At 37.5% G+C, this 26,306-nt stretch overlaps 1 protein-coding gene across 5 annotated transcripts in view; it reads left to right on the plus strand.

Annotated features, from left to right (window-relative positions):
• Positions 1–2,541: 2,541 nt before the first annotated feature.
• SLC41A2 (solute carrier family 41 member 2) overlaps positions 2,542–26,306 on the plus strand; it is a 59,999-nt gene continuing 36,234 nt past the window's right edge. For 3 of the 5 annotated variants that reach the window (XM_036400959.1, XM_036400956.2, XM_036400958.1), the window contains exons 1-8: positions 2,542–2,647; positions 8,834–9,565; positions 10,776–10,883; positions 15,646–15,717; positions 16,511–16,655; positions 18,556–18,702; positions 23,097–23,244; positions 23,579–23,658. In XM_036400959.1, coding sequence (XP_036256852.1) covers positions 9,011–9,565; positions 10,776–10,883; positions 15,646–15,717; positions 16,511–16,655; positions 18,556–18,702; positions 23,097–23,244; positions 23,579–23,658 — 1,255 coding nt within the window. In that variant the 5' untranslated portion in view covers positions 2,542–2,647; positions 8,834–9,010. Of the gene's footprint in view, positions 2,648–6,307; positions 6,323–8,833; positions 9,566–10,775; positions 10,884–15,645; positions 15,718–16,510; positions 16,656–18,555; positions 18,703–23,096; positions 23,245–23,578; positions 23,659–23,797; positions 23,879–26,306 lie in introns of those variants that run through there. The other 2 variants (XM_036400957.2, XM_054514890.1) reach the window with 2 other exon arrangements.

Consider the following 26,306-nt stretch of genomic DNA (forward strand, 5'->3'; position numbering starts at 1 on the left):
ACCTGAACATGAGGAGGACCTTTTTTACTGTGCAGGTGACCACACACTAGAACAGTTGCCCAGACACATTGTGGAGTCTCCCATACTGGAGATATTCAAGAACTGTTTGGACACAATTTTGTGCAAACCCTACTTAAGCAGGGAGGTTGGACCAGATGATTCACTATGGTCCCTTCCAAACTGATCGATTCTGTGATTTGGGACAAAAAGTCCATCCCAACACCATGAAGAGCCTGTGGAACCAATCTACCAGCAGGTAACATCACCTGAACACCTGCCAGTAGGTGCTTGTCTCTCAAAACTCTCCCATTTTCACTTTCAAAATTTGATAAATGAACCTAAAATTAAATATCAGAGCCTGAGGGAGTTTTAATCATCCTTAGGAAAAGAAACTTACAAAACCACCAAGTTCAGCTGACACTGATAGTAACAGCCTGTTAGTCAGGATTTCTTCTGCAATCTCTGTCCTTATCTGTCCTTATCGGTTCTGCAGTTTCTGTCCTTTCACATCTAGACAATGTGAAAACTGCAAAAAGAAAACTGAATGGTTCATAAGAAACAAGATAGGAAGTCCAAGATGAAAATGAGAATAAATAGTAATCAGGTAAGTGGTGTTTATAGGCCCCCATTGCAAAGGACAGAGGAAAATGACAAAGGAAAAAAAACCCAACCACACAACCACCCAGATCCCAGTATCTTGGAATTAACATGAATAAGAAGCAAATTTCTGCAAGGCCTCAAGCAAGAGACCACCCTGCTGTTTTCCTGACAGACTGTCCCAAACAAGTGTCCTCTGCTCCTTCCCCAGCCCATCCACAGTGCCAGGTGCATTCCACCGAATTTGCTACCTGCACCTTTTCTTCCTCAGCTGCACTCCAGAATTTCTATTTCCCAGAAAAATCCCATTGCTAGCTTTAATAACTGAAAAATATTGAGGGCTGAGTTTTTTGCCCTGGGCCTCAAAAGTGAGTCTTTCTGAATTTGTACACAACCCAAAATAATAGTGTGTGAACCTCAAACAATATATTTCATCCATGGGTATGATGTGATTTCCATGGAGGGTGGGGCATAATGCTGCCAAGGAGCCTGTAGTAGCGAGTGATGAAGTGATTGCCCAAGATAACCAGACAAGCAATTAGAAAAGCCAGACACAGCACCCTCAGGTGCTATTGCCAAACCTCAGGTTTGCAGTCTCACCTGTTGGCAACATAGGCAGATGTGATCTTTATCTGATTTGTAGGGTAGCCCAGCTAAGTATCCAAGCTGTGAAACACCTGAGCTCACACAGGCCATGGATATATAGATTTGGTACTAGGGTAGGGAAGCTACAGTATCTGCAGCCCAAATCCCCAATAAATACAGGCTTGAGACAGCTGAATTATTAGTTCTGAAGTTTGGGCTGCTTCATTCATTTAAGGTGGTATTGAGGTGAATGTTCAAGCTGATCCTGTATGTTTCACTCTCGTAGTGCAGAATGTTTTGGCCCCAGTCCTGCAAATACATTTTACCATCACAACTAGCTCCAGTTTATAGAAGATACTTGGTGACTTGCTAGTGCTTTTTTTTCTCTCTGTAGACAGGAAAAGAGATGCTGTGGGCTTGGCTGTTGTCACCATCATTAAATCTTCTCTTTTCATCCTCTTTCTTCCCTTTCACCTTCCAGTTAAGGCATCCTCACCACTTCAAAGTGTTGAGCAACAATTGAGGAATAATACTAGTACTGATAATAAATGCACAAATTTAGCTGGCTTGACTGTTTCAACGCATTAATGTAAAGTGTTAATATCAAGTGTTTTGCAAAACAGGAGTCCAGCAAGGCCTTGGCTTCATACTTAGCTAAATAGAGGCAGCTGATGTCAAGGGAGGAACTTGTAGACTTACATGCTGTTTGCAAGGTGTACAGTCCAGTTGGGCAAGAACAAGGATATTCCAACTGACCCAAACACTTTACAACATTGGATTCTTGGGGAAGCTGCTTTTTGTCAACTGGCAGGAAAGAGCGACAATGTCCTGGTAACTGGCAGTCAGGAGTCAGTACAAAACGGCGACTCCTATGCTACGGCCAAGAAAGCTTCTGCGAGTGGAAGCAAAAGTACTGCCGCCGCCGCCGCTGCCCGGGGAGCGGTCTGGCGCCCCACTCCCCAGCGCTTTGTTTGCCTGGCTGCGGGGCACCAGCCGGGCCCTTGCGGGGGCAGAGAGGCGAGGGTGCAGCTTCGTCCCCCGCTACAGCCGAGGGGCCGGCAGGACGCAGTGACAAGGGGAAGCAGGAGGGCTCGCAGCGCGGGCAGCGGGCGTCGGGCGGCGGGGATTCGCCGCGGGGGCCAGGCTGGGAGCGACAACGGCCACGGCGCCCCATCCCATCCCTTCCCATCCCATCCTGTCCCATCCCACGGGCGACGCGGGGCGGCGGCGCTCGGCTCCTCCCTCCGCCGCCCAGCGGCGGCTCGGAGCGGCCGGTGGCGGCGGCGGCGGCGGCGGCGGCTCTGCGCATCACGGGCCACATCATCGCGGGGGCCGCCTTCTTCCGCGCCTGCTCAGTGGCGGCGGCGCTCACCTAGCGCGGAGCTGTCACCGTCGACAGCTGCTCCCGCTCCGCCGCAGCGATGGAGCGCCACCCCCCCACGCTGCCGGCACCGCTCTCGCCCAGGTGAGGGGAGGGGGCGGCGCGGGGAGCGAGGGCAGCGGGGCTGGGCGGGCTGGGGACCTGCCGCCCCGAGCCGGGGGAGGTGGCGGGGGCCGCGGGTGAGAAAGTTTCCTGGCCAGTAGCGGGCCCCCGAGAGCCACGCTGGCCCGCCCCGATGCCAGGGTGCCCAGAGCGCCCAGGGTTGGGGGGCACTCGTTGCCGGCTGCCTCCCGCCCCGGCTGGCGTTCCCGGGTGCCGTGGGGCTCGGTCTCCCCGTGCTGCGGGCCCCGACGCTCCCGCCCGCCCTTCTTCCGCACCCCGCAGCTGCCCCCCGGCGCCGGGCGGGCTCCGCTGCTCGCCGGGCGGACCAGTGTCCTGCCGCCCGCGCCCCGGTACCCTGCTCTCCTCAAAGCCCCGCAGCGCGTTTCATCATGTGCGCGTAATTATTCACTGCTCCAGGTAGCCGGGACAATGAGCCTTTTCTTCGGTTTCTCTGTGCTTGCATAAGACCTGGCCAACATTCCCAGTAGCCCCTATTCCTTGGCGCTCTTTACATCCGTATGTACAGACAGTTCTGGTCCCACCTTTGCACCCATAAAAATGTGCCAGATGGTCACTGCATATGCATCGCTAGACAAGCATGGAACCTCTACCTGAACAGCACGCATGTAGACTTCAACGACCATCTATTTTTTGTTTACCATCATTATTTAATGTGTACTTAAGCGTAATTATCGTGTGATAGCACATCTATTCTCTTTCCATACTTTTCTGCCAAAACATAGAAGCTTTTTGTGATTTAGTCTACTTTACTTTCTATGTTCTCAGTAATTCTCAGTTAACTTCAGGTTGTAGCTGTCTATTTCTGTAGTTTCACTGAATGTTATTATTTCTGCTTCCCCTGGCCCACTGTCCAGGGTATAGTTGAGTGTCTTCTTCACTCACATTTGAATCTAGGTTATAGACCACGCTACAGTATGTGGATCATATAAAATAAAATAATTGTTTAGTCTTTAGGGAGAGTCCTAGCAATGTTTAGAATACATGCCTAGTTATCCTCACTTTACCAGTTTAGTAAGGTGGGTAAAAAGATGAGAGCAGATAGGATGACCCGTTTTGGCAGCAGTCCCTACATCTACTGCCCTAAAGAGATTGTGAAACTGGATCCGTAAATACTGTAGTATGCCTGGTAGATACTTCAGGAGGAAAAATAACAGTGTATAATTTTCTTTTCAAATATCTGTACTATATATCCACAAAAGCAATAGGAAGTCTGTATCCTAGTGCCTGAGTTAATAAGTAATTAATCTCTCCTTGGTGATGATGGTAGAGACCTGTAATCAGGATCCCAAAGTGTAGTTAGGATTCATCCTGGTAAGTACTTATTGGTTACTTAATCTAGAGGACTGCATTAACTCTTACATTTCATACTTACCCACCTGCTTTTGATGGGCTGAAGGATGTGATTTGCCTGGTATTTTTCATGCTGGTATTCCATTTGGGTCATTTTACAACCAACTACATTTCACAGCCTTGCTGTTATGTTTTGACTCTGTTTTGATCTTTTCTAGATGACTTGCCTTAAAAGTGCAGAGTCAAACCAAGTCTTTTTCTCCCAGTTGCTTTTCTCTTCCTCAGGGCCAAAACTGAAAGCTGCCGTGTTCAGGAAGTGGAATGCAGCAGTCTCAAACTTGTCTGAAAACTGAACCTGAGGGTGGCAGATCATTTAGTGCCTAACTGTCAAGAAGGCATCTGGCAGTTCTTTAGTCTGTTTTTTTCCTCTTGTTATTTGTTTCTTTTGCTGTTAATTTAACCAGCAACTGCCATACAATAAACACAGTATTGGCCAGTTTACTGCATAGTATTTAAAAATGGTATGTAATGGTCTAATATCTGTCTTGCATGCAACATTTCTTGATTTTCAGCAGGTTTTGCAGCCTTTTACACACTATCCTCAATATCTGATCTAAGTAGTCTTAGCCCAGTATACCACATTGGTTTCTGGATTCTGTGGAATGGTTGATGATAATACAGCCTGTTTACTCTCTGTAATGCTGAGGCGATATGATGTAGCATTCCCTTTCTACTGATATGCCCACTACACTAATATAAATGATTAGCCATGGCTGTGATAAGGGTGTCAGTGTGATACTGACACTTGTATTTATACATATAACAATAGTGGACAAGAGGCCATGCAGATCCCTGTATCACCTGTTTCCTGAACTTAAAGAATGCCCCCAAACCCTCATATTTCCAGCTTTATAGAATCTCAGAATTGCTGAGGTCAGAAGGAATCTCAGCAAATTTTCTATTCAGCCACGTCTGCTCAGTGTAGGGTCAAGAAGAGCAGGTTTCTGGGGGCCATGTCCACTTTGGTTTCAAATATCACCAAGGATGGAGTCTTCAAAATTTTTTTGAACTTGTGTTCAGCCACTGTCATGGTAAAAACTCCCAGCTTTTTCTTATATTCAAATGCTGTTTCCAATGTTTCCATTGGTGCCTGCTACCTCTCATCCTTTCAGTGAGAAGAGTCTGGTTTCATCTCTGAAGACACAAGAAGAATCTTTCATGCCAAGGAATAATCCAGCTTCATCTTTGCTTATTATGGCAAAATATTAAAGTGTTTTGTTAGCATTTCATATTACTTTCCTGAATCTTTTTCCAAGGCTTGTTTTTGTCCTGAGAGGCATTTCTCATACAGGTATGTTTACAGAATTGTATTTTATTGTGTACTGCCTAGAAGTGCAGTCTAGAGATTATTAATGCTGTAAAAAAATGTTGGCAACTTTTAGGAAAAACAGGTTTCAACTGTAGTGTGATTAGCTTTGGGTCCCAGGAAAGCCCTCAGAATTATTTAGATAGATGTTATCTTTTGGTTTTGTTAGCCAAGCTCTGAAGGAGATCAGAGATTTCCCTAGACCTAAACTTTGGTAAGTATTTGTTTTAGCCTGTCAAAATGTTTACTCTACAGAAATTTCATGCTTGATTCTTCCTTCTTCCCCTTTTTTTGAAGGTTCTTAAAAGGTCACCATGATTTATTGTGTTCATGCTTTAAATGAATTGTTGGCAGTCTAATATTTATCTGATCAAATTTAGCTGTAGAATCTGGTCCCTTAATCCTGCTAATGCTAGATGTTCTTTAAACCAAGGGGAAGTAAAGAAGAAGCATTTTTTTCCCATGCTCTTGAGAACAGCATTATAGGTCTGTCTGGAACAATGTGGACAATTCTTTGGGCAATAGTGATTAGAGTTCTTTGAGCTTCTTCCTGAACAGTTGAATTTTTTTGGTCATTTGGTCTTTCTCAGATGAACCAAGCCAACCAAAGGTGAAGGATGGAAAAATGTCATAATGATCAGGTGTTCAATTTCATAGCTCAAGTACCTGAGATCTTTCTAAAGCAGCTTTGCATTTGCAAAAGTCAGCATCTCTCCCATTTTTTGGTCCTGTTTTCTACAGCATTTATTTCTTCCTGTCCATCATGTATACTGTCTCCATGTGTATTTTTTAAATTGCTGCATGCATTGTATTAACTCTTATGGATAAAATTGGCTTGCTCTCTTTTGGATTGCCAAGTGTTTAATTTTTCAGGAACACATTTTCAATGAGTGGCAGGGTATGGCTGCATTTTTCATTTGTTTATATTTACAGAACTATTTGTTTTTGTTTGTGTATGCTTGCAGGACTGAGAGAAAGAGGTGGGTAGTACATAGCAAATTGTTATTTGCTACAAAATATATGAAGGAAAAGAAGAAACTATTGAAAGCAGATACTTAGTAAACAATATGGAAGAGGGAATAATTATTTTCATAGTTTGGGCATAACTCATTATTTTGCCTGTAAGGGACAAAGACAAGGTGTCCTTTTCATTTCATATGTAATATGGCACCTATGATAAATCTGAGGCTAATTCCTGGCTTCTCAAAGGATCTTTGTCTCTCTCTTTTTTTTTAATTTTCAGTACTTCATCTTTTTCTGTAACATCCAGATTATATGTCAAGAAACCAGAACCACTTATCTCCTTTTCCTACAGAGACCAGAAAAGAGATTTTTGAGATTTTAACTGCCTTTTCTTCGTATGAATTACTCAAGCAGAGCTTGCTTTTTTAGCTCCCATATCTTTTCTAGACTACACAACAACATAGGCATTTTTCTTGTCAATGATAAAGCTTCTCAGGAAGTTCTTGTTCTTCCTTAGTAAAACACGAACAAAAAGGTTTCCTGCATCTTGTGGGTACAAAATACCTCTGAAAATACAGCAATTATTAGCATCTTGTAACTTAGGATGAAAATATTGCACCAGATGACATTTAAAAAATCATTTTTGTTGGAACACATGTTTAGAAATTAGTTACATTTAGTTACATTTAGAAGGGTTTGTAGTTATCTTCTCTCTGTATACTCTGAAGGAACTATTACTCTTTCCTGTATATTGTACTATACAATACTTTTCCAACCTAAACAATTTTATGGTTCTATGGTTTTCAGTTTATCTTCTTAAATTCTCATTTTCCAGCTTTTATCACTAAGTTCCCATATTGTCATTCTAAGTCTTTGTGGTAGGAAAAACATAAAAGGCTGTCATCCAAAATGCTTTGTGCTATTCAATTGCTAGCCATCCACGCTAGCCCTTTCTCCATTTGGAACTTGACCAAATAATGTTTCTGTTCCCTTTTTTTTCCCCTTTTAATATGATTTCTATTTCTTAATACTTTCTTATATTCAATGAAACCACAATCTTATCAAAGGATTTGTTTCTTAAGAAAACCCTAATAAAATATAAAAATTTTAAAGGAGGACAATCTATATGTTAAAAAAGATATGGATAATTAACTCAAATATTTTTGGCCAGAGTTCCAGAGCAGTGAATAATTTCCATGAGTCACTGGTCTAGCACTTTGGTGATGCGAATGGCAGACATATGGGAGAAACTGCAATGAGCCAGACTGCATTGCTATAGCTATCAGAAAATTTTCTCAATGCATTTTCCTGGGAGTGAAGTGAAATCCTTCAATTTCTTGTTCTGGGTTTCTGTAGCACTTAACAGAGCACCATTTTGACCTGTGGTTAGAGCTGCTCCAGGATAGCAGTTAAAGTTGTTTTGTTATTCCTAATTAAAGTGTATGGAAACCAGAATTGAGGCCTAGGATTTTTTTATGCACTGAAATGGAAAGATTCAACAAAGCACAATCTGCTAGAGTGGCAAAAATTGCAGGAATCTTGGTTACTTAAATTCCTCTGTTGGCCTTGTGGAAAAAAGATTGCTGTTTCTTGCAAAACTTGGCTTCTTTCTAGATCAAGCCATACATTTCATTGTCATTTTTAAAATATTTGTTTCCTGGTCAAAGCTCCCTTGGATAAAGCAAATGGTAGAGGGAAAAATCATGTTGCTTCTGAGTCTTTTCACTCAGAAACCCCAAATGTAGTAGTTCTGTGAGCAGCAGGAATTCTGAAGTGGACTTGCTCTGGCCATATTGGAATGAGTTATCCCAGCTAATGTTTGACGACACTTGGCAGGAAAGGCACAAACTTGGATCTCTTACAAGTCTATTAGTTGCTAAAAGCTTTGGCATCTCCACTTCCTGTAAAGTCTACCTGAAATTGCTCTAAAAATACTGGATGACTTAAAAGTTTTGAAATAGAGGGAAGTATAGGAATAATAACATAAAAGGTATGATCATAGGAAGCTGAATTTCTTAGGAAATGCAGACTAAAAGTCCTCCAGCTCTAAAATATTTTCATTTCCTGCAGTCTGTAAAATGTTTTCACAGCTTTGCATAGATACAAAGCCATGTGTTATCTTACATCATGCTGGTGCAGTCTCCCTGACTATTGTTTCTCTGTTTATGCCAATAATTTATTGGTATTTATGAAGTTTAGTAATAAATACCAAAGTCAGCAAAGCTTTGAGTCACATTAGAACAGTTCTTTTAGTAAATTGCTACAATTATTACCACAACACGAAGATTGAAGAAAAGGAAGGTAAAGTGGCTTCTAATGGAGCAAATATGAAATGACTTCAGACTGTCAGTAGTATATCATTGTTTATTTTCTTACCATGATGGAAATGTCAAAGTAGAAGCAACATCACTTTAAATCATGGTAAACAGAAAAAAGATTATGATCTGAAAAATTAAACTAATGTCTCATGTATTCTGTAGAGTTAAAATATTTTAGAAGTGAATATATACTTTCTACTTTTTTTGCAGATCCAGTCTTGCTTATGGAAATGTTGAAGATTTAAGAGCAGTGAAAAAACACTTTTGCTTGCAAAAAAGAAACATTTTGGTCCACTTGTAAGTGTGGCACTTGGTGACTCACCTGCAAGATTTCTTGGCTGACATTTGAAGAACAAAGTGCTTTTCAACCTGTACTTCTGTAGCACTATGACTAACTGTAAAGGCAGATCTACCATCTCCAAAACAAATGGCAAAGTCCATGACAGAGAAGGCTTTGTAAACTGGACCATAAATCTTAATACAATTCAGTCTGATAAATTTTTGAGGCTACTTTTAAGTATGGTTCCTGTTGTTTACCAAATAAACCAAGAGGAAAGATACAAAAAGGTGAATGGTGTCTGGCAAGATGGATTGCAACCAGTAGGACACAATTTTAATGTCAGGTCCGAACAACACACAGAGTACCATCACTTCTCAGAAGCAAGCTTTCATGGTAGCAATGGACACAGCCCATCCAGCTGTAGCCCTAAATACGATGATTTTACCAGTTACAATTACTGTGATGGAATGGACACTTCAGAAACAGATGCCATGTTGCAGGATGGCACTCTTTCTAGTGACAGTAATGAGGATATCATTGTGGAAGGACGTAGAAAACAACCCAAAGAATCGAGTAGTATTATGGCACTGCAGATACTTGTACCTTTTTTGCTGGCAGGGTTTGGAACTGTTTCTGCTGGCATGGTTTTGGATATTGTACAGGTTGGTATTTGCTTTGTAAGGCTTTTTTAACAGGTAGTCTCTTAGGTCTGTAGTTCTAACATGTGACATTGTAGATGTCTGCAATATTGAGATGTAATTAGGTCTGTGTGTGGTTCTGCTACTATGAACTTATTAAAAAAGTTTGAAATAAGCACAATGTTTAAACAGAACTACAATACAGAAATTAATCTTTGTGGATTCCCCACTTTGGTTTTGCTTCGTTCACATGTAGGAATTTCTTTATCTACACTTAAAGAGTTTACAATGTTAATTAAAGTAGGAGGAAGAGGTGGCAATCTTTGTCACTCAAAATCTTAAGAAAGTAAAAGAAGCTTGGACTTCAATTAGTTGCAATGGAAAGGGGCTTCGTTACCTCAAAAAAAAGGTAAATAAAATTTCACATACAAACTTTACTTCTTCCTTGGGCTGTTTGACATCAGCCTGGTGCTTTGTTCATTTACATCTTACAAATTTATTCTTTATACAGATGCGTTAATTGAATCCTTTTATTTTCATTAAAATAATAATTTAAATTATTGCAAATCCCTGAATAAAAAGACAATTTACAGTTTTGTTAGTTTAGTTAGAGTTGGTAAATGATGACAAATTAAATAACATGGGTTGACAAGACATATAAAGTAGCATAGCGCTTCAGTGCTGAGATCTTGGTGCACAAAAAAGGAAAATAATTTTCTTTAAAAAATCTGGGTTTTGGAAAGCTGTGCTCTTGTAAATTTCACACTTAGAGATAAGAGAATAAAGACAAGCTTTTTTTACTTACAGGCTCTCTTCATACGACAATTAATTCCTTGCTGGTTTTATGTAAGGTTTCTACACAGCTTGAAAGGAAAAGATGAAAATATTAAAAAATTAAGAGCAGAATTCAAGAGCAGTCATAGTATGTGGGACTGTTTTAAATAATGAAAAACAAATACTTCCGATTGATGACATATTTTTTAAACTACGCTTGTTTGAAGGCCAAGTTTTGTATCTCTTGCTTATAGTCTTATCTTTGAAGTAGTAATATGCAGTCATAAATCTGTTTTATCTAAATAGGTAACAGTTCTGACTTCATACTTTTAGGTCTAATACAAAAATATAACATTTTTTTAGAGAGTTCAGTTATGATTTACATAATTTTTTTAATAGTTTATGGATGGTCTAAAGATAATCTTTCAATTAAATGTTTCCCACTGTATCCTTTGTATAGCACTGGGATGTGTTCAAGAATGTTACTGAAGTCTTTATCTTGGTTCCTGCGCTGCTTGGTCTCAAAGGAAATTTGGAAATGACCTTGGCATCCCGCCTGTCAACTGCTGTAAGTAACTTTCTCTTCCTCTTCACTTTTCAGATACATGTTTAAACATTTCAAAAAGGAAACAAATCTTTAAGACATGAGTGTTTTATGTTTATGAATTAATCTGGCTGTTATGGGGCAGTTTAAATCTGTTATTAAGTTGGCAAAGTTAAAAAGGTGACCCTTGTTTCCACACATCAAAACTTCACTTCTAAAGTGTCTTCCAACTCATCATTCAGAACAGATAGAGCAGATTTTTGAGATTTATAGGTATATTGAGAGATCTCTTTGACCTTGAGGGATTTCAAATAGGCCAAAAAAAGTTTGTGTTTTAAGCGCATTTTTTAAAAGACCATTAATGTGGCAGCAAAATAAAGCATTGGTAACATTGCTATTCCAGACCTCTGTTGATTAAACTGCAAGAGTTTTTTTTTTTTTTAAGCTTTCTGGCTAAACAAATTTATTTATTTTTGTTGTGGTGAGGTTGTTTTGGGTTTTTCTTTGGTGCTGCTTATTTTTTGTGTGTGCCAACACTGTAATGTAGTACTACTAGGGTTTTTTCTGTATGTTCTTTCTCATGTATTTTTTATAGCTGTTTTTTACATTTCAGGGGATGTTATATCTCTTTGTTTTTCTAGTCTAAGTAAGCCAGATTGCTCTCCTGTATATCTTGTGTGTGTGTGTGAATAACTAGTGATTAGATCAGTCTAATAATGTAGCTAGGCTATTTCTGATGGCTGCACTGGGTATCTCTCTAAGACTGCCTAATGCAGTGCTTCTGTTCTCCAGCAAGGCCCCACTCTCTGCCTCTTCCTACTTGAATGAATTTTTCTAGTACATGTCTGGTCAAAGGTGTACATAACTCTGGATGATATTTTACTATGTCTTTGTAGAATATTGCTCTCAAAACTTTCTAGGGTATTATGTGCTTGCTTGCCTAGAAGGGTCAGGTTTAAACCTCTCAGTCACTTTGTGATCAATGGCTGTGCCCTATTATTTATGCTTTTGTTCATTTCCAGCTGTCACTCCTATCTTCTGTCAGAAATACTATTAGTCCATAAGTGCATGAGCTTGCATTTCTACTTTTGAATATCATCAGCAGTTTTTGCTGCTGTAACCCTCAAGGACATTCAGTTTTTCTATTGTGTTACAAATGCTTTGTATTGACAAGGTCTCCCAGTGTTCTGTCATTAATAAATGCCATTCCCACATTCTATTGAGTTGTTGCCTGAATGCACAGCCTTGGCAGTCCTGTGAGGGGTTGCTTGTTCATGCCCATTACAGAAATTGATTACTTTCATACTTAAGGATTGACATTTCTATTGTATCTTTATCAACATCATCCTTAGTCATTCAATCTTGCTTTCTGTTTGATTTTATTGTTCTTACTTTTCTGAGAATTCTTACTGTTTCTCAACAGTATTTTGTGTTTAAAGCTTACTACCTTTATTGTCAGGCATGAATGCTTTTGTCTATTACTTTACCTTTTGGTTTTTGTTGACATGTTGCTAAATTGGTTTCTGACTGGTACAGTTTGTGACCTGAGGATTAAAAATGCTTGTATTGCATAGTGAAAAATACACCAAGTCCAAGATCTACCAGGGCCTTACTGAAGGCTTAAAATAAAGAAGGTCAGAATACACTTCACCACTTCAGCTTAGGTTAATGTGATCTTTGATTCTTTGTCTCAGTTGAGCTTATGACCTCTGCCAGATCACAAATCCAGAACTTCTCTGGCTCAATCAGTGACTGAATTCCCCATCCTCACCAGTGCCATCACATTTGTGAGCATCACAACTCTCAGGGGATGTTTGGAAAAGGGTCACACAGACTCTTTCTCTGCACTGTGACTCCTGACCTAGGTCCTTATTATCCACAGCTGTTACCAAGACAGGAGCTGATCCCCCTCTCACACACAGATGAAGAGTACTGGAGTTTCCACAACACAGGCTGCATGTCCAGTGGATAAACTAAGAGAACAATCCTGTACAAGATAAGAACAGTATACATCATTCATTATCAAGGGTATGCTAACAAGATTATATTTAAGTTCTTATGTTAAAAAAAGCCTAAAAAACCCAAACAAATAAATAAAACCCCAAACCAAAGCTGTGGAAACCTGTTACAGGTGATGCCTTGCTGCTAGACCTGCAATTTACATGCCAGTTCTCTCAGAAAGAGGTCATTCTGACTTTTGCATTCTTCCCATTGATTTCATTGACCCCTACTCTCTTTAGCCACTCAGCCTTTGGTCCTGTCATCTCATCCTAGGAGAACAGGAGAACATTAGTTCAGAGTATATCTAAACAGTTATTTGGAACCCACTTATCTGAATAATCTTCCCCTCTCTGGCCTACATTTGCCCTTTCTGGCTCCCCAGCAGACACCTGTCTTTAAGTTAGATTGTGCTAGATTGTGCTTTAAGCTAGATTGTGCCCCTGTGACCAGCTTTACCTTTTGAGGATGAAATTTCTGACATGACTTCAGCATTGGAGTTAATTAATGTCCTGCTCACTCACTTAGCTTATTATTGCCTCTGAATTTGCAGACATGTCTGTGCTCCCGGGGCTATAAACTAATTGTATTTACTTCATTGTTAATTATGTGGTCAGCCAAAAAGTAGTGTCTTCTTAGCAAGTATCTTATCCATAGTACATCAGTTTCAAGCATTGTCTGGTCACTTTCCTTCATCTTGTTACCCAAATTTCTCTTTTAGCTGGGTCTTACTGATCACTCACAATTTCCCATACACTTTAGAATCAGTTATTTCACTAAATCTGTCTCAAGACTGTGTTTTTCATCTGTCTCAGGACAGATGTACTTCCCTTGGTGTTAGTTAGTGTCAGCATTCCATACCCTGGCAATCTTACAGCCTACTGTTTTTAAAACATTATTTTTATCTCACCAGAAGTTACTTCATATGTAGAATACAGAGACAAAAGAGCAAGAAGGTGCTTCTGGAGTTCTGTCTCTGTAAGCCCTTCTCCCTCTGTCCATTACTGTGCTGGCATAACTGTGGGAGGTGCACTTAGGTCAACTGCCCATTCAAGCCCAATATTTATATTGGGTTGTGTGTCCTTCAGTTCTTCAGCATTGTTCTGTTCTTTGGGTCATTGTCATTGTCTCAATTCACACTGCTGTCTCTTCTCTCTATTCTCTTTTCATTTTTAAAGAGCAACAATAACAAAAAAAACCCCAAAGAAATGACACACCACCAACACCAAAACATCTCTTATTCATTCATTCCTGTAAATTTGTGCAGACTCTTGTTCAGACCGTGTGTTCTCATTGTTAAGCATTAGCAGTATGACTTTACAAACCTTTTTTTTAGATCCATCTATTTCATAGTATCACACTAAACTTGATCTCAGTTTGTAGAAATTTGCAGCTGCAAGGAGTAGTCTTGCACTTTCTCCCTTCCAAACCCTGAGAGCAAAGTTACATGAGTGGATGTGATGGATCAGATCATTTTATAGGATATCATTTTATATTTTACCCCTTTTCCCTCCCTGAATAAAAATGTTTTCCATCAAATCAGCAAATTTTTGGTGCCATGAACTCACTCATGGAGCTGATTCAAGAAAAAAAATGTGAATATGTAGATGACAGTAGGAGAAAGAAGAGCTGTGGCATTTGGCAGGAGCTCACCTTTAGGATTAAGCATTTTGCAAGATTACTTTTTTTAACAGGGATTTTTGGGATACTTTTCTAAAACTTTTTCAAAGGAGAGAAGGAGTGAAGCTCTCCACAGCTTGCCATTTTGTTCATTTAGCATATATATATTTAAGAAGGATGTAATGGAGATTCTTATCAGCAGTTCCTGAAACAACGGCTGTACTATCTAAACTTACTGGATGTATTTGCAGAGCTTTCACTGTAATTTGAACATAATAAAATATTTATAGTTTGATTGAGATAAAGTGCCTCATTATATTTCTGGTTTTAAATTAGCATTTCTTTTAATACTTTGTTCCTTTCAAGTTGCTACTACACAAAGTGGAAAAGAAATTGAATTGGAATCTACTGAAAAGGAATTACCAAAAGATGAAAAATATATGAATGAAGTTTTTTTATTTTTGAGAAGTATGTTATCTTATAAATTAGTATTGTATAGGAAAAACCACTAAAATTTATGCTCAACATGTAAAAAATGTTCTGTTATCTCAAAAATGAAGTTATTTTAAACACAGTCATACTGCAGAGGTTTGTATTGTTTATCAGATCTTGTCGTGTACCTCAAAAAAAAAGCAAAAGTAGCAAATAAATTATTCCAAGCAATTTAAAAGTACATACACCCCCTTATATAATGTATTTGCTATCTTTCAGCTACTACCTTAATACTGGACTTACATCATTTTTAGCATCAGAAATCTCTAGCTGTACTCTATAAATGAAAAGTTAGAATGCTAAACAGTATTAGATTCTAGCATTTTTTATTTTCAGAATTTAAGCACCATAGAAACAAGCTTAGTGTAAAGGGATCTTCCAGCCACTGACCCAATCACTGGTGGTTCTTGGACATTCCAGGAATTTAAGGTGGCTCTTATATCTTGCAGAGCAAGCTAATGGTAAATAAGTTACTATGTAAAACTCCATCAAATTTAGCTGCTTTTGGAAGGATAATGTAAGTATGATGTAAAATCAAAAGCAATGTTTGACTTTTTAAAGACATATCTTGTTTTTAATCAAAGTGTCTTATTTTATTAGGTGAATTATTCCTGGGTATTTTCAAATAATACCATTTTAACCGCAAATGTCTGAATTTCTCTTCTGATTTTGATAGGTAAATATTGGAAAAATGGATTCTCCCATTGAGAAATGGAACCTCATAATTGGCAATTTGGCCTTAAAACAGGTAAATATAATGGGTTTATTGGATTAATTCTTGTAAGAGAGTGATGTTATTGAAAAAGTTAAATCACAAACACTGCTAAGTATGGAGATGAACAATGTTAATGGGAGAGTAGCTCTACTACACTGGCTCTTCTCTAAAACAATATGAGCTTTTATTTATTAGAAAAAGAACTAAAGTATTGCTTAGGACTGTACCAAGGGTATTTCCTTTATAATTTTTCCTGAGAAAGAATCTGAGGGTGATTAGAGAAAAATTTCAGATTTGGCAAAGCCCTTTAAATTTGACCTTTCAAATGTTTCTAGTACCATATTTGCATTGGATTTGATGTTTAAAGGAAGTGTGGGATAGAGCTTTTGGATAATAAACAATATTTTAGATAACTGGGTCATTTGAGGAAAGGAGCACATGCTCTCCAAAGCAGCTGTTTCTTGAGAACTATTTCTGATTCATAAGTTATAATGTAACATTCCTAAAACACAGGTGAAATATTTATGTTGTGACTTCCTACTCTAAGTGGTTTAGAAGCTTCTTTATGCATTGGCTTCTTGTAATTTCTGAGCACCTCTTCCTGATTTTACTTTTGCTATTCTGGAGTCTGTAAAATGCTGGTAAAGCCTTTTCTGCTGGCCTAAGACTTTTATTCTTCATCATCCAAGTTTGTCATCCTCTCTACAAAATAGATGAACATGCTCCTGTTATACCTGGCATGTTAATGTAGATGGGAGGAAAGGCTAGCAGAAAATGATTCCTCCTAAGTCTGTCAATTATTTTATTAATTCACTTTCTTTTCCAGGTTCAGGCAACAGTAGTTGGTTTTCTAGCAGCAGTGGCAGCAGTAATATTGGGCTGGATTCCAGAGGGCAAATACCGCTTTGATCATTCAGTCCTTTTGTGTTCTAGCAGTGTAGCAACTGCCTTCATAGCTTCTCTTTTGCAAGGTAAAGGGGGTACATGTACTACTTTGTGGTATTTATTTTTCTGTGGATGCAGAATGTGTCTTATGTTGCTATTCCTTTAGAATTTCAATCTGGTAAGGTACATTACACCTGAAAAAGCAGCTAAGGATAAGATGCCCATTTGCAATTTCCATATAGGTGGGCATGTTGCATTCCTCTCCTCTCATAGTCTTTGAAAAGCTTTTGATTTTCATGACTTCCTGAGCATATCTAAACAAAAAAGTGTGGTCTTGAGACTTTACCTACTATGATGCACAACTTCTCCCCCGCCTTCTATATTCATTTATGTACAAAATATATTCTTACTACTAAGCAGGTAAAACTTGTTTATAATTACACTCAAGTGATCCTGGATGTTAGCTTAACTGAATTCAGAGTTCCAGGTTGCCCATGCTGCTTGTGTGTTAGTTTGTGCTCTGCTTTGTGGCTGAGTGAACAAATTGGCTCATTATTTGAAAGGTTTGGACCAAGTTCAAGTCCAGCTCTACAAACAGTGCCAGTGTCTGTCTGGAGCAATATGGCATGATGAATTTAATTCTCTTCCTAATTGTCAGGAAACATTTAACCATAAAATGTTGTACTTAATGGACAGGAAGGGGAGGAGGAAAGTACCTCTACTTGTGACATGTTCTTAATGAAAATACATGGTCAGTAGTCTTAAGAATAGTAAGTCAAGTAAAATGGGTAACTTCCTTGTTTTACTGCTTTGCTATGCTTACTTATGTGAAAATTACAAAATAGTTAAAGTTTTGCATGGAATTAAAAGCACACATGTTTTTTAGAGACTAGAAAGCCACTGAATTTGATCATGTGCAGAATTAAGGGCAGCAAGAAAACTGTGGAACATGAGTGCATGTTTTACACTTCTCATGGATGATTTGGACATGAAGAGAAACTTTGTTTTTTGTCCTGGTGATGTGTCAGTACAGGAAATTACTTTCTAAGCTTTATCCTCCTACATATGAAATAGGTGCTTTTGAAATATATTTTTACCCTACAGGATTATGCCAGTTCTTTAGAGAATTTCCTGGTGTCTATAATTCCTTAGGCTACAATTCCTTATAAATTCTTAAACTCCTTAAACTCTTTAGTTTCTTTGAAAGTGAACTCCTAATGTAGCATACCATTATAATATAACATAAAGGATAGCATGTACAATTGAAGTTCTTATATATAATATCTGATGAGAGGGAAGTTACTCAGGTTGTGCCAAAGACTGTAACAGTGCGAACTTTATTTTTTTGTAGCCACTTACATTTTGTAAGGAGATTACTCTTCAAAAGTTAGTGTTGATGTTTATAGGAAAAAATACAAATTAACACCTCTAATTTTTTCATGTGTGTAACAAGTAATATTTTTTATATGTTGTCTTGGTTTAATTTATTATGTAGCTTCTTGGTGTTTGATGCTAACTCCATGATAGTCTTGTGCAATATCAGATGTCAAAGTATTTCAAAGTATTTAATCTTATGTTGTTTTCAGCCTAGGTTGATTAAAGTTTCAGTCAGGTGAAGTTACCAGGATTGGAAAAGGATACACTTCATTTTTTTTTTTTGTTTTCAGGAAATAGCTGCCTGACAATAGTGCTAATTCTAGTAAAGCAAAGTAGCTTATTATTCTAATAAGCAAAGTAGTTTATTGTACAGATCGTTCTTGGGGTTTTTTGTGTGCTTACTGTGTTTTTCTAAAATGTATATGTTCATTTTTTAAAATGGTTAAAACTTAAAAACGCAGTCATCAATCAGGTAGGAAGACCAATAATCCTGGGAAAAAAAGCACTGACTTCTTATTTATTAAGTTTGAAATTGTCATAGTCTTGGGATTTTCTGGGGAATTGCAACAGTGGATGCAGTTACTATACTGTCTTCTTTGTTGAATTTAGGAGTAATAATGGTTGGAGTTATTGTTGGATCCAAGAAGACTGGTATTAATCCTGACAATGTTGCCACTCCTATTGCAGCGAGTTTTGGCGATCTCATCACCCTTGCCATATTAGCATGGATAAGTCAGGGTCTGTACACTTGCCTTGGTAAGTGTGCTTTTAAATGTGTATGACTCCCTAGGAACCTTTTTTGGTTTAGGAGGGTGGGGAAAAGGCTGGGAGGGAGAACTTCAGCAAACCTTTTAGTCTGACTTACTTTTTTGTTGACATTTATACCATTAAATGGTAAATCTTAGACTACCATGATTTTTTTTCCCTTTATTTTAATGAATCATAGAAGTCACTAACCTGAACTTCGGCACAATCTAGAAATATTTGAAAGACTTTGACAATATCACAGGCAACCTACGTGTGAAATACAAACCATAATAATGAAGAAACAAATAATGTGAAAACATTTTCTCACAGTGGGAAAAGAATGTTAAGAGCCTTATTAAAAATGAAATAATTGCTGCAACTAACTCATTCCATAGAAACTATTAAAAGTTTATTGTGTTTTAAAAGACATAATTGTAGGCAATTATACTATAATATACCACAGATAAAAAATTGTGTTGTCCATAACTTACCAGAGATGCTGATATCATCACATATAGTCTTTACAGCTCATTGTCCAAAATTTTTCATATTTACAACAATTTTCTGTATTAAAACATCAGCCAGAAAAAGTATCTAATAAGACTCAAGCTACCATAGTGTGACTTGCAGGGTTTTTTTCAGTGTTTGGTTTTTCATGTTTACAAAGTGTTGTCATGATGTCAACTTAAATGTATCAGTGTGCAAAAGAAGTATTTTAAAATATTTTCTGTATTTTTGTTAAAATTTAAATAGTATTTTTTGTTTCATAACTATATTTAAATCCTTCCTATTATATTCTAATAACTGCATTTCTCAAATATTTCTTTTAAATGCTTCTTTTAAGGAAGTTTGTAAATTCACAGTGAAAATTGATGAAGATATTTTTTAGCATCTCTTCTTTCTTTTCTTCTGATGAGAAAAAGTCCAATAACGTGCTATTCCTGTTAATCCATCAAGCTAAACAAAAAAACACTCAGACCCCCCAAAAGAGATGGATAAAGAAACTTGGACTTCTTTCTCCCTTTGACACATTTCCAGAAATTTACCTTTCTAAACACAGGTGTTCTAATGTATCTCAGAGGAATAAAAAAAGAAGTGGGTACAGTTTGAACTGATCCTTTGCTGCTTTAATAGCTGTCATGACCACTCACATTTTGCTCTCCCACTGCAGCTGGAAAGCAGATCCTACATGTGTAGGGGTAAGAATCAGTATGCTTCCAAGAGTTACTCCCAATTTTCTACCTATAATGTCTTCTGGAAATACTTCTCTTTTGGTGAAGTATGTAATTATCTAGTTGCTCATTCTGCTCTTCGTATTTTTTTCAATGTCTTTGTATTCTTTGGTTTTGGAAACAAGAAAGTCTTTCTAAAGAAAGGACATGCCATGAAGCCCTTGGAAATAGGTGTTGGAAAGATGAATGTGTTTGAACTATGAAACAATACCAAGGAATAAAAGTATGGGGCACCCTCTGCTCAGGGGAAGTAGATCAAGTTGTGAATGGCAGGCAGGAGACATTCAGAGAATGATTAGGCAACAGGTTAAAAAAGTTAAAGAAATTTTTTTACACAGTACATGAGTGGGATGTGAAACTTACTGTTGTGATCTATTAAGAAGACCAGAGTGAGTTTAGAAAGCTTTGGATAAACCAGTCAGAAAGAAATCCTTTGAGAAGTATTAACGAGACAGATGTAGAGACTTGAGAGATGGAATCCCTGATGCAAACCACAGCAAAAGCTGGCAGAGCATGCTGAAAGAACCATCACTCTAAACCTGTCATTTTTATTTTCTTCTCCCCATAATTGAACTGTTGACCATAGTCTGACAAAGGCTACTAGACTAGATGAGAACTGTGCCTCATCCAGCACAGATATTCTTATGTTCTTTCTATTGTTTCATGCTTTCTCAATGCTAAAATAAGAAGCACAATGGGAATGTTGAAAAGAAATCTTCAGTTTATAGAGTAGTAATGAAACTGGTGGGATTCACTTCTGGACTATGTTCAGAATTAACCATTTTCCCCTGTGATTTATTAGCCTAACTAATGAAATGGTCTGAAACAAAATAACTTTCTGGCTGCTCTCTGCAAGGTATGAGTTGTTTTCAGACAACAAGACTGGAAGGATGGAAATGATTTGTGTACAAGCTTTATGTTTGTCTGTAACAGAGGTGTACAGCCTTTGGGTTGATACAGTACTTTATGGCATACCCTGAATAGACAGGGGAAAGCCTTTTTACCCAGGCCAGGGCCTAATGAAACACCCTGTTCGGCCACCATCATATATATAATTTTTTAAAGGTTCATCTAAGTTCTTCAAAAATAGTGACAAAGTTATCAAACACGGGGATTCAAATAGTGAAAAGTTAACAGTTCTTAACAACTCCCGGAAAAGAGCTGTGAATCCTTGTCAAATAGCTGGGGAAAAGCACTAGAGGGCTCCCCAGGACTGTTGCTGGAACCTGCCACATTCCCTCCAACAGAGCACAAGAAGTGCTCTGGAATAGGAACACTCAGTAAATTAAACGTGCTGGTCTGTGTTGCCTGTTATTTGTCAGTAATGATTTGGAAACTTCTTTAAAGCTTTCCATTTTTCTCACAGAATATGCATTTAGCTCTCGTATATATTTGATCCGGTTGAGAAGACAAACTGTGTGATTCACATTATTGTTTTCAGGTTCTTAGCAGTTGTTTTGAAGCAGTACATTTCCAGTTTACCTCTGATTTCTAACAGAGGCTGCATTATTTGAGCAAGATGTCTTTTCCCATTTAAGCTGCCTGCTATAAATCTAAGAAAAATGGAGTGAGCTCTAAAAGAGAATGAATTTATTTTCTCTTCCCATTTTTTCTGCCATTGTAAAATACATTTGGTTCTTCTGTGAATTAAATATGAAGAGGAAGATGTCTATTCTTTTCTTTAAAGATGCATCTCAAGGTTAATATTTTTAGATTTTTGTAGTAAGATGTTCTACCAGTAGAGTCTGCCATAGATTAAAAAAAAAAATCCCTCACTGTTCCCAAGAATTAGACTGGAGCTGAGTATTCTCTTAGGTCACAAAAAGAGGTGAAAGGACGAAAAAAAGGCCCCACAAAGGAAGACAGAGATAATACACTGTAGAATAATTAGATAAGGACAGGAAAAAATTACTTCTCTCTTGGTCTTTGTCTTGTTCTCACTCTAAAAGCTTTCTACTTTTAGTTTGCCCAGGGAAACATAACTTATTATGTTATGTAAGTTACCTTACAACCTCTGGCTCTGCTGCAGAGGTTGTTACTCAATGCAGAAGGGTAGTAATTTCGAAAAATTCTATAGCAATTCTTTCAGGAGATCTACTAAGGTAATACCAAAGTAGTAATTGCTTGGATTTGCAGCGATTGTAATAAGCCATAACACATGGGTGAGGATATTTTTTACATACCAACTACTCCTCTTTGGTAGTGTTTGTGTGATCTATATTAATTATTTCAACCTGTTAATTGAAAATATATTTTGCTGTAAGACTTGTCTAAATTTTGAAGGTTTTATCAAAATGTGTTTTAGCATTAGATACATGACCACACTTCTCATAAAACAAATATTTAAAAATGGAATATTTGCACAGTTTATACATATATATTTGCCATTAGGATAAATTTTCCATTATTTACCTCACTGTTGAACTAGGAAGTTTTGGATCACTGTAGTAGCTTCTGTGAGGATGGGATTATAAAACCAAGTAATCAGAAAAAAGTAGTGTTCTTTCTGTGGAAGCAGCTGTTTACTTTACAGTCTCAGCTTTATGATGGTACTCACCAGTGTTTGCGGTTGTATTCCTATGAATTAGGATGGAATTGTCATGGGTAGGGGCAGGCAGCAGAATTGCCTGTTAATTCTCAGACTCAGACTGGCTATGAAAGACCTGAGCTACTGATTTAAATGTCTCAATTTTGCACATTGTGCTTGAATCTTTTTAGATGTGCTATTTCTGGAAAGATTACCATTTCACCTGCTTTGGGAAGAAGGGAGTGTACAAATGCTAAGAATTTGGATATAAACAAAATGCATTTTCATTATATTCAGTTTCTTTCAAACATTTTTCTTCAGTTACAAAGTAATGTTTTGTCTTCCTGTATTTTTTATCATAAAGCATTATACAAAAATCCTTTTCAAAATTCATTCTTTGTACTGATGGTTCTGTCCTTGAGAAGATGAGAGACAATGATCACAGATGGCAGATATTAACCATGTTGCTTAGTGCAGTAGCTGTAACTTCAGGTGTAATGGTAATGAAGACTATTAAAATTTCTCAATTGTATGGCATAGATCATAATTTATTTTAGATATAAATAATTTCTAAATTAAGAAAAACATGTAGGAATATTTGGAGAGTAAAAGAAGTTTTTTTTTTTTCTTTATTATTATTTTAGAGACATATTACTATGTATCTCCTTTGGTTGGTGCCTTTTTTTTGGCTCTGACTCCAATGGGGATTGTTATAGCTGCCAAACACCCAGCTACCAGAACTGTCCTCCACTCAGGATGGGAGCCTGTTATAACTGCCATGATTATAAGCAGGTAGGTCTCTTTGTCTTGCTGCATGGAAGCATCTTGATAGTCCTCCTGTATCTCTGTGTATCTTACTTGATTGTGCTTGGGAGACACAATTAAGACCCTCTAGAATTTAGACTTTGGAATTTTTGCACTGATCTAGGAGATTATTTAATCCAATGAAAGTTACCAATTTTAAAAGTAGAGGAATTGGCTAATACTCTGTGGTATTTGTTATACAAGAGCCAGTTTTAATAAGTGAATAGCTATTGTGATGTTAGTCTGTAGCTCAGAATGAGGTAATGATCTTATATTTAATGATCTTGCTTGCCTTATTTTAAATACTGTACTTTCTTTTCAGTATTGGTGGCCTTATTCTGGACACAACAGTATCTGATCCTAACTTGGCTGGAATTGTTGTTTATACCCCAGTAATTAATGGTAAGACTCTGACAGGATTAATTGCTACTATGTATCAATTGATATACCTTGTTTTGAAAATTGTCTATTACAGTAAATTTCTCTTGTGCTAATTAATATCTGGAATATTAATTTCAAGTTTTGATTTTGATGTCAACAGCTGTTTATTTGAACACCTGAAGTGCTTCCTGTTTTCACTACAACCAATGAAGCATAATAGAGAATGTGAGAAGTAGAAACCTCAAGTATGCATTAAGAAACTGAAAGTGTAAATATTGAAAGAGTATATTCAAATATTAAATTATCAAATATTATATTGAAGCAGTTATGTCTGGGAAAATGTAGATATTTTTTTATTTCAAAGGGGTTTTTTTTCTGAACATCCAAGGCAAATTTTCAAACATTAATTTACTATACACCTGTAATGTATATAGATGTAAGAACTAAGAAGCATAGTTACAGGCAAGTAAATACATTTCTCAAGGTAAATGTGTGCTGTTTCTGGTGATTGGTATGCACTTTTCAGATGTGTAAAGAATGAAATTGTGGAAATTTCATTGTGAAGTGTTCTACCTCCTAAGGATAAGAACAAGCCAAATTTCAGAAGAAATAGTTGATATCTTGTTAGGCTGGTGCAGTTTGAAAATTTCTTTCTTAGTACAGTACCACAGGGTTGATACCTATTTGGTTTGCAACAACTATAATCACCAGCTCTGTTCCCACTGTATTGCTGTCTAGCTGTTCTTTCTCCTTTTTGTATTTTTCCATTTCATTTCTTACACTAATTTGGACTTTTATGTATTGTTATTAAAACCATTTCTCTAGTTACCCACTTAACTTTGCCCTTGCAAGTTTCATATGAATGAATATGTTCTATTCTGTTTCCTAAGCTATAAATGAAATTAATTATGACCACTTATTTTCCACCTTGATAATAAGATGTTAATATGGTCGCTGTATTTTAGTTTTGAACCACATTGCCTTGATAAAATTAATTTTCCAGACGTTGTTAATGGAAATGTAACACTGGACAGTACCTAAACATTTTATAAGCTTTACTGTGGTTGAGAGTTAGTAGATTCATTGCTACAAACATTAAACAAGCTGTTCAGTTAGAGGCTTTGGCAGAAGCATGTTATTGGCAAATTCATGTTAGCCCTTGTTTTACAGCTTTCGTGTCTTCTGGATGCTTATAAATTGTCTTTTTAATAATTCGCTCTAATTCTTATGCAGGAATATAAATTTCACTGATATACAGATTCTCTGCATCATCCTTTTTGACCCACTTTAAAGATATATTTTCTGTTTTCTCCACTACAGCCCTCAGGTATTCTTTAACCTCCAAAATAATCAGTTTGCAAAAATGATCACTATTTCTTCATGGATTGTTCATTTAGCTCTCTAGATGCAGTAAATCTAACATAACTCCCAGGCTCTAGTATTTATTTACTTGTGATCAGGTATCACCATTTTTATGGAGGCAATAGACAAAAGAAATGGACTATTTAAGTCATCAGCAGAGCATGTTGTTTGATCTTCTTTCTCACTAAGGCCCTCTATTTCCTTTCTTCTCACTTTTAATGTGAAGCATTTCCATGTTGCAACTTGAGTTCCTTGCTAACTGTAAATGAAATTTTACGCTGCAGCCATTAGGTTTCCTTATCTGTTCCTTGCCTTTCTATTAATTCAAAATCGGAAATACTTGCATCTAACTTTTGCATGTTTCCATTTTAATTTCCAGATACCTAAAAGGCAAGGGAGATGTGTTGATCTCCAGATTTTTTTCTGCTTTACACCTGTAACTTTTCTTATAGTAGTCCTTTTTTGGTTAACCCCCTGGATTTGCTTCCTAAGAGAAGAGGATTGTTCTTTTTTCTTTTTAGGCAGGTGTACCCAAACCAGTGTTAATAGTATATATATATGTATATAACCAGTATATATACATGCTTTTGAACTGTCTTTATGGGAAAAGAACTAGCCAAAACCTAGAGCCCTGGAGGTTTAGCTGACAGGTCAAAACATCTTTGAAGAGTTAGGCAGGTGTAAGAGAGGGGAAGCTGAGACTGCTTGAGCAGACAGGGAAGGAAAGAGTCTGTCCAGGAGGCTGGCATAGCAAGAGGCATGCTTGACTCAGAATTCTAAAAGTAGAGGCATTTCTATTGGAAAATACAGAGAAGATATATTCTATGTAGAGGATGCAGGGGTTTATGGTACACCTCCTGGAAAAGGAAACTATAGGTAGGTAATTTTTTGGGTTGCTGTTAGATTAGCCTCTCCTGGGTTTCATAATTCTACTGACACCTTTTGATATTGCTGGTCAGTACAGTGTAGTAAACTGGGGGTAAGGCAGTTCTTCAGTTAAAAAAGCACATCTGTTGACACTCATTTACTGACATGAAAGGTGTGTTAGGTCACTTAACAGATGGCTTTTAAAATATTAGTGTTGCAAAAAGTTTTCTCTACCTTTCTTGACCTTGGAATTCTCATTGTAAGCCTAAGTAGCGAAAGAAATTGAGGGTTTCCCCCTTCTATTTTATTTTACCTTAAAGTTTGTTGCTCCTATGGCACAGAAAACCTGGGGGAAAAAACATCAGGGAAGCCTGAAAGAAATATTCTTTTCTATTGGGAATTTGTCCAGCCAAAGTTTGAGGACATTGTAAATTTGTCCA

The sequence above is a fragment of the Molothrus ater genome, chromosome 5, assembly GCF_012460135.2.
Source record: "Molothrus ater isolate BHLD 08-10-18 breed brown headed cowbird chromosome 5, BPBGC_Mater_1.1, whole genome shotgun sequence".
Classification (NCBI taxonomy): Eukaryota; Metazoa; Chordata; class Aves; order Passeriformes; family Icteridae; genus Molothrus; species Molothrus ater.